The following is a 13,585-nucleotide window of genomic DNA, read 5'->3' as shown; positions in this document are numbered from 1 at the left end:
AGGGAACAGCAAGGAGAATATAAAGTGAATAAATTAATTAATGGAAAAAAGAGAATGTATTGGAAGGAATGGAAGAATAATGACAAAGGTCTGTTTACAAGGTCATATGGAAACCTACTATATTCTAGAATGCTTCTTAAAGTGCATATTCACATATAAAAGAAATTTAATGAAGTTACCCTACAATAGGAGTGTAACACCCCAGGTAGACAATTCATGCTAGCAAATCAAAACTCCAAAGCCAAGACATTGTCATCATAATTGTATTGTTGAATATGCAGAATGATTTTGGCACATGAAAAGGCATTCCTTTAACCACAACACACAGAGAAACGTCACATACATTTGCTGTAGGCAGTAGAACTTGGTGGGTGGGTGTGTCCTACAACTATTACTCAAATATTTCATCTTAAGCTACAAACTCAGGGGCATAACATTGAAGGGTTTTTTTTGTTTGTTTGTTCTGCTGTATTTTTGTCTTCCTTGGTCTAATCTTTTTTTTTTTTACTTTAAGAATGAAAATGTTTACTCTCTATCGTTCCATTGTATACGGAAAGTATATGGTGTGTGTGTGTGTGTGTGTGTGTGTGTGTGTGTGTGTGTGTGTGTGTGTGTAATAGTTAAAGAGATTGTATTGAGAAGAGATGTTCAACTTTGAGCTTTTGAATGTTTTGGACTATCAAAACCCAGGATAATGAAAATTATTCTCAACAATAATAGAACTTCGGAGGGAATCACTGTCCCTGGCCTCAAGCTGTGCTACAGAGAAATAGTGAAGAAAAAACAAAAAACAAACTTCATGGTGTTGGTACAGAGATAGACAGGTAGATCAATGGAATAGAATTGAAGAGCCAGAAATAAACCCACACATCTATATTTTTGACAAAGAAACCAAAATCATCCAGTGGGAAAAAAGGCAGCATTTTAAAAAAAAATGGTGTTGGTTCACTTGGTGGTCAGCATGTAGAAGAATGCAAATTGATCCTTTCTTATTTCCTTGTACAAAGCTCAAGTTCAAGTGAATCAAGGACCTCCTCATAAAACTATGTATGCTGAATCTAATAGGACAGAAAGTATGGAAGTACCTCAAACACATTGGCACAGGGGAAAATTTCCTGATCAGAACACCAAAGTCTCATGCTCAATGATCAACAATCCACAAATGGGACCTCATAAAATAGTAGAGCTTCTGTAAGGAAAGGACACTGTCAATAGAACAAAATAGCAACCCTCAGATTCTGAAAAGATCTTTACCAACCCTATATTGGATAGAGGGCTAATATCCAATATATACAAAGAACTCAAGATGTTAGACTCCAGAGAATCAAATAATCCTATTAAAATGGCATACAGAGCTAAACAGAGAATTCTCAACACAGTAATCTTGAATGGCTGAGAAGCACTGAAATAAATGATCAACATCCTTAGTCATCTGGGAAATGCAAATCAAATCCATCCTGAGATTCCACCTCACACCAGTCATAATGTCTAAGATCAGAAACTCAGGTGACAGCAGATGCTGGTGAGGATGTGGAGAAAGAGTAGTGAAGTAGTGTTCCCAAGTGTCAGATTGACAAACGGTTAGTCTGTGGTGATCAATTGTAATTGTGTACAGAATTTAGAATCACCTAAGACAAATCTCTGGGTTTGTTTGAAGACATTTTTAGAGAATTTCTACGTAAGACCAGGAAACCATCTATGATTTTGTTATAAAATGACCAAAAGCAATATGGGGTGAAAAGAATTTTACCTTACAAATAATAATTCATCAGTGAAAGAAGACAGAGCAGGAACACAGCAGCAAGAGTTTAAACAGAGTCCATGGGATGCGTCTTTCTGGTTTAATCTCCTGAGTTCCTCAGTTTGCTCCATTGTATACACCAGATCTCCTCAGTGGTGGCACTGCCCACAACAATGAGCACTCCAACACCAATAGATAATTATGAAAATGTCCCATACGTTTGCTTATAGGCAAAACTGATAGGGGCTTTTTCTCAATGAAGGTTCCTTCTCCCCCTCATCAGATGATTCTAGCTTATATCAAGGTCATAAAAATCTAACAAACTCAACTCTGGGTCTCACTATAGACTTGGTTGGATTTTAGACTGAATAAAAAAGAAGAGGAGGACAGTGGATGGGCTGAAGAAACCCAAAGACAGGCAAGCACAAGGGAAAGAGACACACTGAGGTCCACCCACTGCCATGTGGTGGTCGAGCAGAAGACACCTAGAGGCACCACCAGGATAAGAAAGTATGTGGTAGAAAAATGGGGAAGAAACAGAAGGGGACAGTGTGTTCACTATGAAGAGAGGCAGAACTGGTGACGCAAGGGTGGTAAGGATCTGCCTGACATGGGTAGACTGCACTGTGACTTGAGGTCCTTCCTAGCCCATGTTGTCCCTGAAGGCCACATCTGGGTTCATGGCCATACAGCAGCAAGTGTTTGTATTGATGCTCCTGGCCTATATTACCAACAGCTTTGTGCACATCCCTCATCTGGGCTGCTTCCTGGAGCCATCTTGATATCCCAGGGTTACTTAGAGTTGATTGAGGCACTTAGGAAAGACATTCAATTCTCTGGGCAGTGTGGGAGAGCTGGCCCCAAGGGCTTTAGAGCAAGACAGATTGACCAGCCCCTTGCAGGCTGTGTAATATTATAGGCATGGGAGAGATGCCTCCTGCTCTTCATTACCTATAACAGGTGTAAGAGCCAATCCTAATTCTTTGCCTGGGCATTGTGAGAGAGCTGACCACCAGAGGGCAAGAGGGCTGCCCCTCTCATCACTGATTTCAGTGGGTTCCCCACCTTACTTGGGTACCCCAGTAGAGCTTGCCCTGGTGTCATGAGTGTTAGAGATCTGGCCCCAAGTGTCTACGAGCTGGAAAGCTAGCCCTGCCCCTACCGGGGGTAGTGCTGAGGAGCTGATCCAGCTGGCATGAGCACAGGAGCCAGTCTTGCTGGCTCCACCCCTCGACTGGGCAAAATGGGAAGGCTAGCCCTGATGGAGAGAGTGCTGAAGTGGAGCAGGCTAAACAAGACAGCCGCAGCCCAGGCCCAGGTCCAAGATTTTGAGTTTGTCAACCCCAATATCTGCCCCATCTATGAACTACTGAAGTATGTGATGGGGCAGTCCTGCAGAACCAAAGCTTCAGGATCTCCATGACGCAGGGCAACAACAGGATGTCTGAAGGAGTCCCAGTGAGGATCCAGTATAGACGGTATAGCAGAAGCCAGAGGGCTCAAACCAGACGACTGACTCATTGCAATGGACATTTGTAAGTGATGATGTTTGGACAAACGGTATATTGTGGGACATACAATGACACAATGCAGCTTCCACGGCGAGATTTTAGTTGTTTTACCTCTCTCTCTTTTTTTGTTGCTATTATTATTTTTTGTTGGTTTTTTTTTTGGGGGGATCTTGCAAAGGCAGCAGTTGGATATGGAGGGATGGAGAGATGAGTGAGATTGGAGTACATAATGTGAAATTCACAAAGAATCAATAAAAAAGTTAACAAAGAAATAAAAAGTAAAACTGTAAAGGAAAGTGGAAACCACAAGAGACCATACCTTCAAACTGAAAGCTGCATCATCTCCTTCCTTAAATTGTTCTCATCAAGTATTGTTAGAGTTACTGAAATGTGACTAACAGAAGCACGTTTTCTGTCAAAATACTGAGATTCTGTGAGAGGCTGGACTTAAAGGTGGCAGGCTAGTGACTACAGTTGAAGAAATTAGAAGGAAGCATGGGTTTCAGATTGTGACATGGACACTGCTGGTTTCTTTCCACTAGATTATAGTCAGAATTGGGAGCAACCATCCGGACAGGAGGCTCGAACAACTTCAGTCAACTACAAAAAGAAATATATGTGAAGTTGTGATGAAAGGAACTTTGGCAATTGAAAACTTAGGAACAGTGAAATCGCAACTTAACTGCATTAATAGAAAAATGAATCTCAAAAACAGACAGAACTACAGCCACCCAAACATCCATGGCATAGATGTAATTGGTGGTACAATTCTAGGATGGTTGCTTCCAGAGACTTGTTCTATTTTTCAAGGAATTGAAATGAAACCTCACACATGATTCAAAGTAGAAAGGAAAGTTTGTTTAAAATGAGGCAGTAGAGAAGGCCAGACTATACAGCCTTGTAGGTTCCAGGGTTCAGATTCAGTTTTGTGAGCACTGGCAACAAGTACCTTTACCCACTGAGCCACCCTAATGATCCCAGCATTTGTTTTCTATCATAAACTGTGAGGAAATGAGTGATAACTAGATTCAGTTGGCAGGAATCAAAGACAGACAGAGTAGAACAAAGATTTACAGTGGGACAAGGGCAGGATTAGATATGCTCCAATTGGAGACTATTGCATTGGAAAATTATAAACTAACTAGAAGTGAGACACCCTGCATGATTGGTTACGTATGCATTTTCTGGTCAATCATAACTTGGAAATAAGACTAAATCTCAGTAAATGGAGAGTTATCAGCCAAGCCTTTAGTGTCTTTGAAGTGCTTGTTAGAGAAATTATTGTATAGTATACTAATGACAGCAATGCAACTTGTTATCTGTCTAACCTAGAGCAGGCTAGATTCCATGGATGTTTGTTGTAGATAACAAATGGGTTTCTTAAGCATGATAACACAGATTGTAAGGTATATATTCCACATGAAATATTATATTATCTAGAATAACAGGCTCTGGTTCGAATTGCTGACATTCTCACTGAGATTTGGGGTGGTTGCACATATTTTAGCTTTCCCACCTACAAAAGTGAAATGCAACCCATTTTATAGGACAACATCTTAACACATTTGAATACTTATGTTCTTGAAATGGGCCATTAAATGCCAACTTCATTGTGCAATATTCATCTCACTATGTGGTCTAAAGACTAATTTTAGGAAACTAAAATTGATTTTATTTGATCAAAATTAAAGTTGTATATTACTAGTATGATACATAGAACATCAGAAATATGCCAGGAGTGGTAGAGTTGAATCACATAGGAGATTTATTTATGGCATTCTGTGGTGCCTAGACACTGATTCTCGTAGTAGTTGTAACTGTTTGCATTTCCAAGAACAGTGAGTTTGTTTTCTTCATTTCCCACATCCATGTTGTAGCATTAGTTAGCATATGTTCTCTTTTGATCTTTGCTAATTTGACCAGACACCATCAAATTGAAAGGATGGGTTAACTTTTCAACGTATTTGTCAGTAGAGTTCCATAGAAATCCCCCATTATTGCAAAGCATTGGCATTGTTCTTGCATACATTTTAGAACTTGATGATGGGCCCTTCTATCAAGGAAGATATGAACTAAAGTCATAGGACATGGAGAAATAAAGCCAATACTAACTTGGAAACTTCATCTCTACTGAGTTGACTTGTATTGGAAGGCTTTATTATACTACCTGAGAAGAAAAATAATTAATTGAATCTTACCCAGCTGTGAACTCAACAAGCTAGAACAACAGGCCTGGCAAGACATCTTCTGGTGTAACAGTGGCATGAATGATATGGGAATAACTACTGCCTGATGGAATTTAAAACCAGTTCTATGAAACAGGATTCATATCTCCCACTGTTATTGGACGAAAGCCAGCTAGGTTATAGATCATGGTGAAGAGCTCAGTGCTATCACTCTATTAAATGGGCATCGCATCAAGCCTATATCTATCAGCTAAACCTATGCCTATGAATTATTTCATCTCTAACCCTCATCAGAGAAGCTTCTTTTTACAATAGAGGATGAGTAATACTAGAAACACACAACTGTTCACCATGCAGAGAATTACCAGAAACGATGTAGAAAAGCTATATGGCAATATGGCAAATATTTATTTATTTAATTAACATATAAAACAAATGATTAGTGTGGGACCAGCTTAAGCTTCAATTCATGTACAAAGAAGTTGCTAGTACATGTTTAATGATTAAATTAAGTTAAAGAGATTTCCTAAAGATATTTGTCATTTCTATTTGCCAAAAATTCAAATTCTGTCCCACATTCTGAATCTTAAAGGACATTATTGTAATCTATATAGACTCTACTTACCAATAGCACAGTAGAGCTCCCTGATCCCACGTATCTAACTCATTGCCCATTGATCTAACTTTCCCCACCTATACCATACTCCTGTGCTACCAGCCTCTGGTAACCACGTTCTACTCTCACCTCTGTGACATCACCGTCTTTAGATTCCACAAGTAAGCCACGTAGCCCTTGCCATTCTGTGCTTACCTTCCTTCACCTGAGAGAAGATATAACTCCATTTTCAATATATAATATAATTTTTCTATATTATGAAGAATTATGTAAATGATTTTACCCTCTAGTTGGAGAACTCAGGAAGAGACAGAAAAGAAACATGCTATTTTCATTCACTAACTACAAATTCCCTCTGGTTATCTTCTGACCCTTAATGTCAAAGTTGTTTCAGAAAATGGAGCCATAGGATACAGCCACTGTAGGTGGTAAATGGAACGAATCTGATTTTAGTTTATTGAACCAGATTGCCCTCTCTGACCAACAAAACCAGACCTTTTTAAATCTGCTTGCAACTTCATGAGATTCATATAGATATATTTTTATCCATTGCCAATTCTCTACTGGTATATTCGAGTGTGGGACAAACCAAGGTCATCTACAAGGTAACTGTAGTCAGAGGTGTTTGAATTACTTTCAGAATCTCATTTATCTTCAGACCATCTCTAATTGTTTGATTCACTAGTGATTCCCTGCAGAAATACCCAATGTCAATGCCAATGAACTCCCTTTAGAATCAACAGAACTTTATTCTGCCCTGAAGCTATTGTAACTAACATCACTGACCCATGTGAAAAAAAGATTGTCCTAGAGTTTCAAAATCTATTCCCCAGTGTTTTAAAGACCTGTTATTTATTCTTAATTGCTTAAAACTGAGAAAGATCATGTAGAAGGCCAGCCATATAAAATGTGTGTCTGTGAACTCAAAATATGAGGGTGGATTTTAATTTACTTAGAAACATGAAGCAATCCTGATCTGAAAAACTCTTCAGTGTTTTTTATTGCTTCTACAGTTTATCTACTTACTTTTCATGTGCCTCTCAACTGAACATATCCTGACAAGATATAAAGAGATAGTAAATGGATCATTCAGTCAATCTGAGTTCAAAAGTTTATCAGTTTTTAAAAACTTTTTATCAGTACTAAAGATTCACTCCAATTCTCTTCTGATGAATAGAGTGACAAGGAACATAATAACAGGGTTATTTCAGAAAATGGATCTGTAGGATGTAATCAGACTGTATTACTACAGTTTATTAGCAAATATCCAGGTAAGACATTAATGGCCCTGTCATAATTTGGGTATGTATAGTAGAATAGATGTCTGATTTAGGAGAATAGTTGTATTTCATACTGGAGAAGAAAAAAATGAGTTTTTATTTGTTTTGTTCTAGTAAATTCTCTAAATAATAGGTACCTTTTGATAATAAAACCTAAATATTTCCAGTTGATTTCTCATTATGTTGTGGTAAAAAAAAACAAAATATAGTAATTTTATAGTTCTTCAAATATCTTTTCATAATAGTTTAAATCAAAGGGATATTATAAAATGTTATAGATCTCAAATAAAAATTGCTAGTTTTTCATTTGAGTATAAAATTATAGTAAATTTTAATATATAGTAAATGTTAGTATAAAACTACAGAAAACTTTATCATGTGTGAATGAGTAGCAAAAATAATGTTAAGTTTAGTTTATAAAAAGTCAGTTAAATACTAATTAAAATGTGATTTTTAACAAAAATGCATTTTGGAAAGGGTAAAATTCTAACCTAAGCACCATTGCTTCAGTTTGGTTATTCTAGTCTATAGAAAGCCAATGGCATGCACAGAGTCTGGGTTTATTAATGGCTTGAATGTTCTTAAACCAGCTGTGCAATGGTTGTATCTATGAGTTAATTAAAATGAAGTAATTTAAAAATGAAAATGTATGGAGAATGACTACTGTATGCTCATCTCGAAAATGTTGTACTTCTAGTGTCTTAAGATAATTACATTATTCTTTAATGCTCACACGTTTCTGCAATTGAAACATTACAGTGTTATGTTGTCCACACTATAACAGTATACACTAATTGGAGTGATCATTAAATTCTAAAACATAGCAGATTAGAAATACCTCATTTTATAGATTTAAATGACTAACTAGAAATCCTGCAAAAAGAACAAAAAAAAATGGAGCTATTGATTTCTTCTGAACAACTTAGAGATATAAAAAAATTACATATTTAAAATGAGCAATAATCATACTGGGAATAGACACTTTGTCATGGAGTTTCATGCTAATTATACCTACAAGAAGTTTAAAACTAGACCAACTGGTCCCCAGATAATGACTGAGCAGTCACTTCATTGGAAGCTGGTCAGATAACAAAAGAGTGGGAATTTGACTATGTTAAGATGAGTATAAAAGTGCTTTTTAACTAAGAAGATATAATGAGGCTACATATTCTTATCATGTTTAAAGAATAAATTTTCCTGAAAATATCCTACATTCACTTTATCTGGAAAAAATATAAACTGAAGAAACTTGTTTTTTACGAATTCATCCTGATTCTGTGTAGATTTTTAAAAAAAAATTCCCACTAGATAAAAGAAATAGCTCATTTTCAACATTACTTTGATCCCATAATACAATACTTAAAATTATGTTGTCTGGAGAATGTTATGAGAATCTCTCAAGTTGAAAAATGTAAAATTACAGACCATGGCTTTGTTCTCAAGTACAGGTGACCTCGTGCAGTTAAGGCCTTCCACTCCAGAAGTTTCTCAAACATTTCAGGGCAGTCCCTTATGCACAACCTACGAGTAACTTTTCATGACCCATGACCTATCCTGGGCTTGCTGCTCTTCTGGAGACAGGGCAATATGAAGTTGTTCTTCTGTACACTGATCCTGTAATTTGAGCTGGGTAGTGAGATATATTCTTCTTGTGACTGTAATTAAATTCCTTTATAATTTTGTCTCAGCACAGATCAAGCATGATGAAGGCAAATCACTCTTTGACAGTAGAGTTCATCCTCATAGGATTCTCAGATCACACAGATCTGAAGACACTTCTGTTCCTGCTGTTCTCTGCCATCTATCTGGTCACCATAGTGGGGAATCTTGGGCTGGTGGCCTTGATCTATATGGAGCCTCGTCTCCACACACCCATGTACATCTTTCTGGGAAATCTGGCTCTGATGGACTCCTGCTGCTCCTGTGCCATCACTCCCAAGATGCTAGAGAACTTCTTTTCTGTGGACAGGAGGATTTCTCTCTATGAGTGCATGGTACAGTTCTATTTTTTGTGTCTTGCTGAAACTGCAGACTGCTTTCTTCTGGCAGCAATGGCCTATGACCGCTATGTGGCCATATGCAACCCTCTGCAGTACCACACCATGATGTCCAAGAAACTCTCCATTCAGATGAGTATAGGCACATTCATAGCCAGTAACCTGCATTCCTTGATACATACAGGCTGTCTGTTAAGATTAAATTTCTGTAAATCTAGAAGAATTGATCACTTCTTCTGTGATATTCTTCCCTTGTATAAACTCTCCTGTACAGACCCATTTATCAATGAACTAATGTTATATATTTTTTCAATGCCAATTCAAGTCTTTACCATTACCACTGTCTTGGTCTCTTACAGCTGCATTCTTCTCACTGTTTTCAAGATGAAATCCAAGGATGGGAGAGGAAAAGCATTTTCTACCTGTGCATCCCACTTTTTTTCTGTGTCAATATTCTACATTTGTCTTCTCATGTATATTGGACCATCCAAAAATAGTAACAAAGACATACCTGTAGGTGTATTTTATACAATAGTAATTCCTTTGCTAAACCCTTTTATTTACAGCCTGAGAAATAAGGAGGTAGTAAACGCTGTTAAGAAAGTTATGAAAACTCATAGTATTTTTAAAAATTCTTCAGCTTCTATAGCACACTAATTTCAGCTTATTAAAATGATTTTAATATACTATACAGAAAAATGAAAACATAATTGATGTATCATATTAGTTTTTAAATAATTAGATGTTTTGTTAAATATGCATGCATATACAATTCCAAAATAATTTGTCAACTGTCATCACTATATAGATAGATAAAATTTAACTGTGGTATCTACTTTCATTGTTCTTATGAGATTCCTCTAATACTGTAATTTCAAACTCAATAAATGATGATAATACCACAATAAAATGGATTAATGGGTATGATTCTTCTTTGATTATTATTATTTAGCTACTGGGAGAAATTTTGTGTTGGTTTTCCAGAATGTACAAAACCTAAAATTGCCAGGCATCAACTGTTTGGTTTTTTTTTCAGAACATCTTTCTTCTTTTCCTTTCTCCCTGCTACAAAACAAATATGTAAAAGAAAAAATTTGATATATATATAAGTCTAATTTCCTGTCTTCAGAGTATGTTTTAAATAAAAAAGTAGTAGTATTCTGCAAATCATCATATAAATGTATAGGTTTTAATCAACTTATTTCAACTTATGTTAGAATAGTAGACATTCAAGCTAGAAGTTTTAATTTGGTCCACAGTCTTTCTGATAAACTTCCAGTAGATTCTGACACATTTCATGTTCTTGTGTATGGAGACTCTAGACTATATACAATTACTACCCTCAGAATAAAATTAGAAAAAATTTTAAAGGAAGTCATTTACGTTTTTGCACTATATTTCTTATTTATTGGTTTAAAATGAAAAACCAATAAACGATACACAAAAGCATACACATCCCAGTACATTATTTTACTTAAATGGTATTGTGTGTACCAACATTATATATTGATTTTTAAAATTTGCAAAGTAGCACATAAAATATTCTATGTCACTGTATAATAATATTTTTCATTCATTCCTTTGGCCTTATATAGTCATATAATAAACTACTATTTTTTAAACTTTGTTATTTTCAAATGTTTTATTTTAAAACTATACATACATAGATATGTATGTCTCATGTATGTATGTCTTATGTTTGGGATGCTTACTTGTGCAGATGTCCAAGAATAGGGCCACAATCCTCTGTAGATGGAATCAAAGGCAGCTGTCAGACCTCTGTCAGGGATTCTGTGAACAAAGTGAGATGCTCTGAAGAACCACATGGAAACCTGCAGTTTTTCTCCAGCAAGAAGGCACTGAAGAGGGGATTCTCTGACTTGCTAGTTTGCTCACTAGTGCTATGGTGATGCTCTTTAGTATCACCTTAGTATCAAGACATGGGACCCCACACAGTATCAGTGTTAAGTCAGGAATCCAACAGCAACTTGGATGCATAATCAGCAACACAGGTCTATGTGGTGGGACATGGGACTCTGTCACAGAGGAAAGTGGAGGATGTTTCTATTTGGGAATTATGGTTCAACTTCTGAGATGAATAAACACAACTATATGTGGTGAGTAGAAGGGTCTGAGATAGAGACCAGCATGACTAGACAACCAGGACCATTCGGTCCCTGTGACCTGCATCAAAGTGAGGTTTGCTTTGATTTTATCATCCAGCACACACAGCCCCAGACATGTTGGATAACAAAGCATACTCTCTTCAAGCATCCCTACATGTGTGTGCTGGCCAAATGTCACTGATGTGAGGGGTTATCAAACAGGTTCTTCCTGTCTTTCCTGACAGGAATGGATTTGAGGTTGTTTATAGTCTCACTGCTTTACCAGGCTCATATTTAAAAATATAAGTTCATCCTCATTGTCGTGGTTTTCTTGGGTCAAGGGCAAGTTAGGTAAGGTAAACTATGCTCAGCCTCTATACATCCATTTTGGTTAACATGTCTGGATCGAAGAAGCAGGGACTTGTGCCACCTCCATTCCATTCCTAGTGAACTTCAAAACTAGAATCTTGAGGTGATAAATCCAAGTATCTCAGACTTTATATCCTTATAAAGAAAGGAGAATAGGTCACTGATTTAATTTTTTAAAATTTATTGTATATTTATTTTTAGCTTCCCCTTACTGTTTCTTTGATATTTTCATCCCATCATCTTTCCTGTCCTTACCTTTCTTTATCTCCCCCTTTTATTCTTGTATCATATTATTCATTTTTAACTTCATTGTTTATTCTCTCTTATCTAGATTTTTTCCCTTTTCACCCTTACTGAGTGTACAGTTCCTATTTTCAAGTGTTTCTTGGGAATATTTGCATACCTGTCTTTGTTGTATGGGGTGGGGCCAGCACTCCCTTGTCTCCCCACCACAGCTTTACTGTACTGCCTAGGTGTAGTGTGGGGACAGTGCTTTCCCTGGCCAGCCCCACTCCATGCTGTGCAAAGCAGAAGATCTGGCTGTAGTGGTGTGGATGCAGGAGAGCTGTTGGGTTGAACAACTCAGCTTTCACTCAGGTCTGAGTTGTCCCACCCCAACATCCACCCCTTCTATGGACTGGTGGAATGAATGAAGGGGCCAGTCTTGTAGATCCAAAGACAGAGGATATCCATGACACAGGGCAGCAGTTAGATATCTGAGAGGAGTTCTAGTGAGGATCCCATATTGATAGCATAGAAGAAGCCAGAAGCCTCAAACCAAACCAATGAATGACTCGTAGCAGTAAACATTCTCAAGTAAAGCTATTTAGAGAAAAGGATATATTGTGTGGCACACCACAGCTTCCACAGAAAGATTTATTTTTCTTTTGCAGGGGAGGTTGCAAGGGGCAAGGATAGATGTGAGGGGATGGGGAGATGAGTGGAATTGGGGTGCATAGTGTGAAACTCACAAAGACTAAATTAAAAGTTTAAGAAAAAGAGAAAGAAAATACCTCACTCAGACTAGGCTTTAGGCAAACTTATAGGCCAACTTCTTAATTCATGATTAATGGAGAGAGCCCAGTCCATAGTGGGTGGTACCATGCCTAGACTGGAAGTCCTGGATTCTATGAGAAAACAGGCTGTGGAAATCAGAGGAAGCAATTCAGTAAGCAGCACCCCTTCATGGCCTCTGCATCAGCTCCTACTTCCAGGTTTCTGCCTTGATTTCCTTTAGTGATGAACTACTATGTGGAAGTGGAAAACAAATATGCCCTTTGACACCCAATATTCTTTTGGTCAGGATTTTCTCACAAAAATAGTAATCCTAATTAGGACAAGATGTTTGTGCACCCCCTATTCATAGTGATATTATTCAAAGTCTTCAATTTAGGCCTAAATGTCCATTATTAAATGAATGTATAACAGGATATAGTCTGTCCATAAAATTGAATATTATTATGCATTTTAAAAAGAGGAAATGTGAATATGGTGGGACACACTTTTAATCCCAGAATTCAAAGGCAGAGAAAAGAGACCTCTGTGAGTTTGAGGCCCACCTTGTCTGTAAAGACTTCCAGACTTGCCAAGAACACATAGTTTGACTCTAACATGAATGAGTCCTGATGTATAGCAAGTGAGTTACATTGGCTTTTAAAATAAAGTACTATATAGTTTCATTGACATTGGGCACTTGAGTCGTCAGATTCATCAATAGAATGTAGAATGGTAGTTGCTTGGGAGCTGGACAGAATGGAGAATTAGTATCTAATGGACATAC

The 13,585-nt window shown here is 37.2% G+C and overlaps 2 protein-coding genes across 2 annotated transcripts in view; one reads left to right on the top strand and one right to left on the bottom strand.

Moving 5' to 3' along the window:
- Olfr183 (olfactory receptor 183) overlaps nt 1–6,186 on the bottom strand; it is a 71,199-nt gene extending 65,013 nt beyond the window's left edge. The window contains exon 1 of the mRNA XM_017316985.1: nt 6,064–6,186. The gene's annotated coding sequence lies outside the window, so the exon portion shown is untranslated. The remainder of the gene's footprint in view (nt 1–6,063) is intronic.
- A 773-nt stretch (nt 6,187–6,959) lies between these two features.
- On the top strand, nt 6,960–10,047 carry Olfr181 (olfactory receptor 181). Its single transcript, NM_146999.2, has 2 exons — nt 6,960–7,325; nt 9,023–10,047. Exon 2 carries the CDS (start codon nt 9,035–9,037, stop codon nt 9,986–9,988), a length of 954 nt encoding a protein of 317 aa, NP_667210.2. The 5' UTR covers nt 6,960–7,325; nt 9,023–9,034; the 3' UTR covers nt 9,989–10,047.
- The last annotated feature ends 3,538 nt before the right edge of the window (nt 10,048–13,585 follow it).

Source organism: Mus musculus, chromosome 16, assembly GCF_000001635.26.
Source record: "Mus musculus strain C57BL/6J chromosome 16, GRCm38.p6 C57BL/6J".
In the NCBI taxonomy this organism is placed as follows: Eukaryota; Metazoa; Chordata; class Mammalia; order Rodentia; family Muridae; genus Mus; species Mus musculus.
Note: the sequence above shows the minus strand (reverse complement) of the source record. Positions and strands in the feature narration are given on the sequence as shown.

Excerpts from the sequence above, each read along its gene's own strand:
- Olfr181 (NM_146999.2), top strand. The coding sequence starts at position 9,035 with ATGATGAAGGCAAATCACTCTTTGACAGTAGAGTTCATCCTCATAGGA.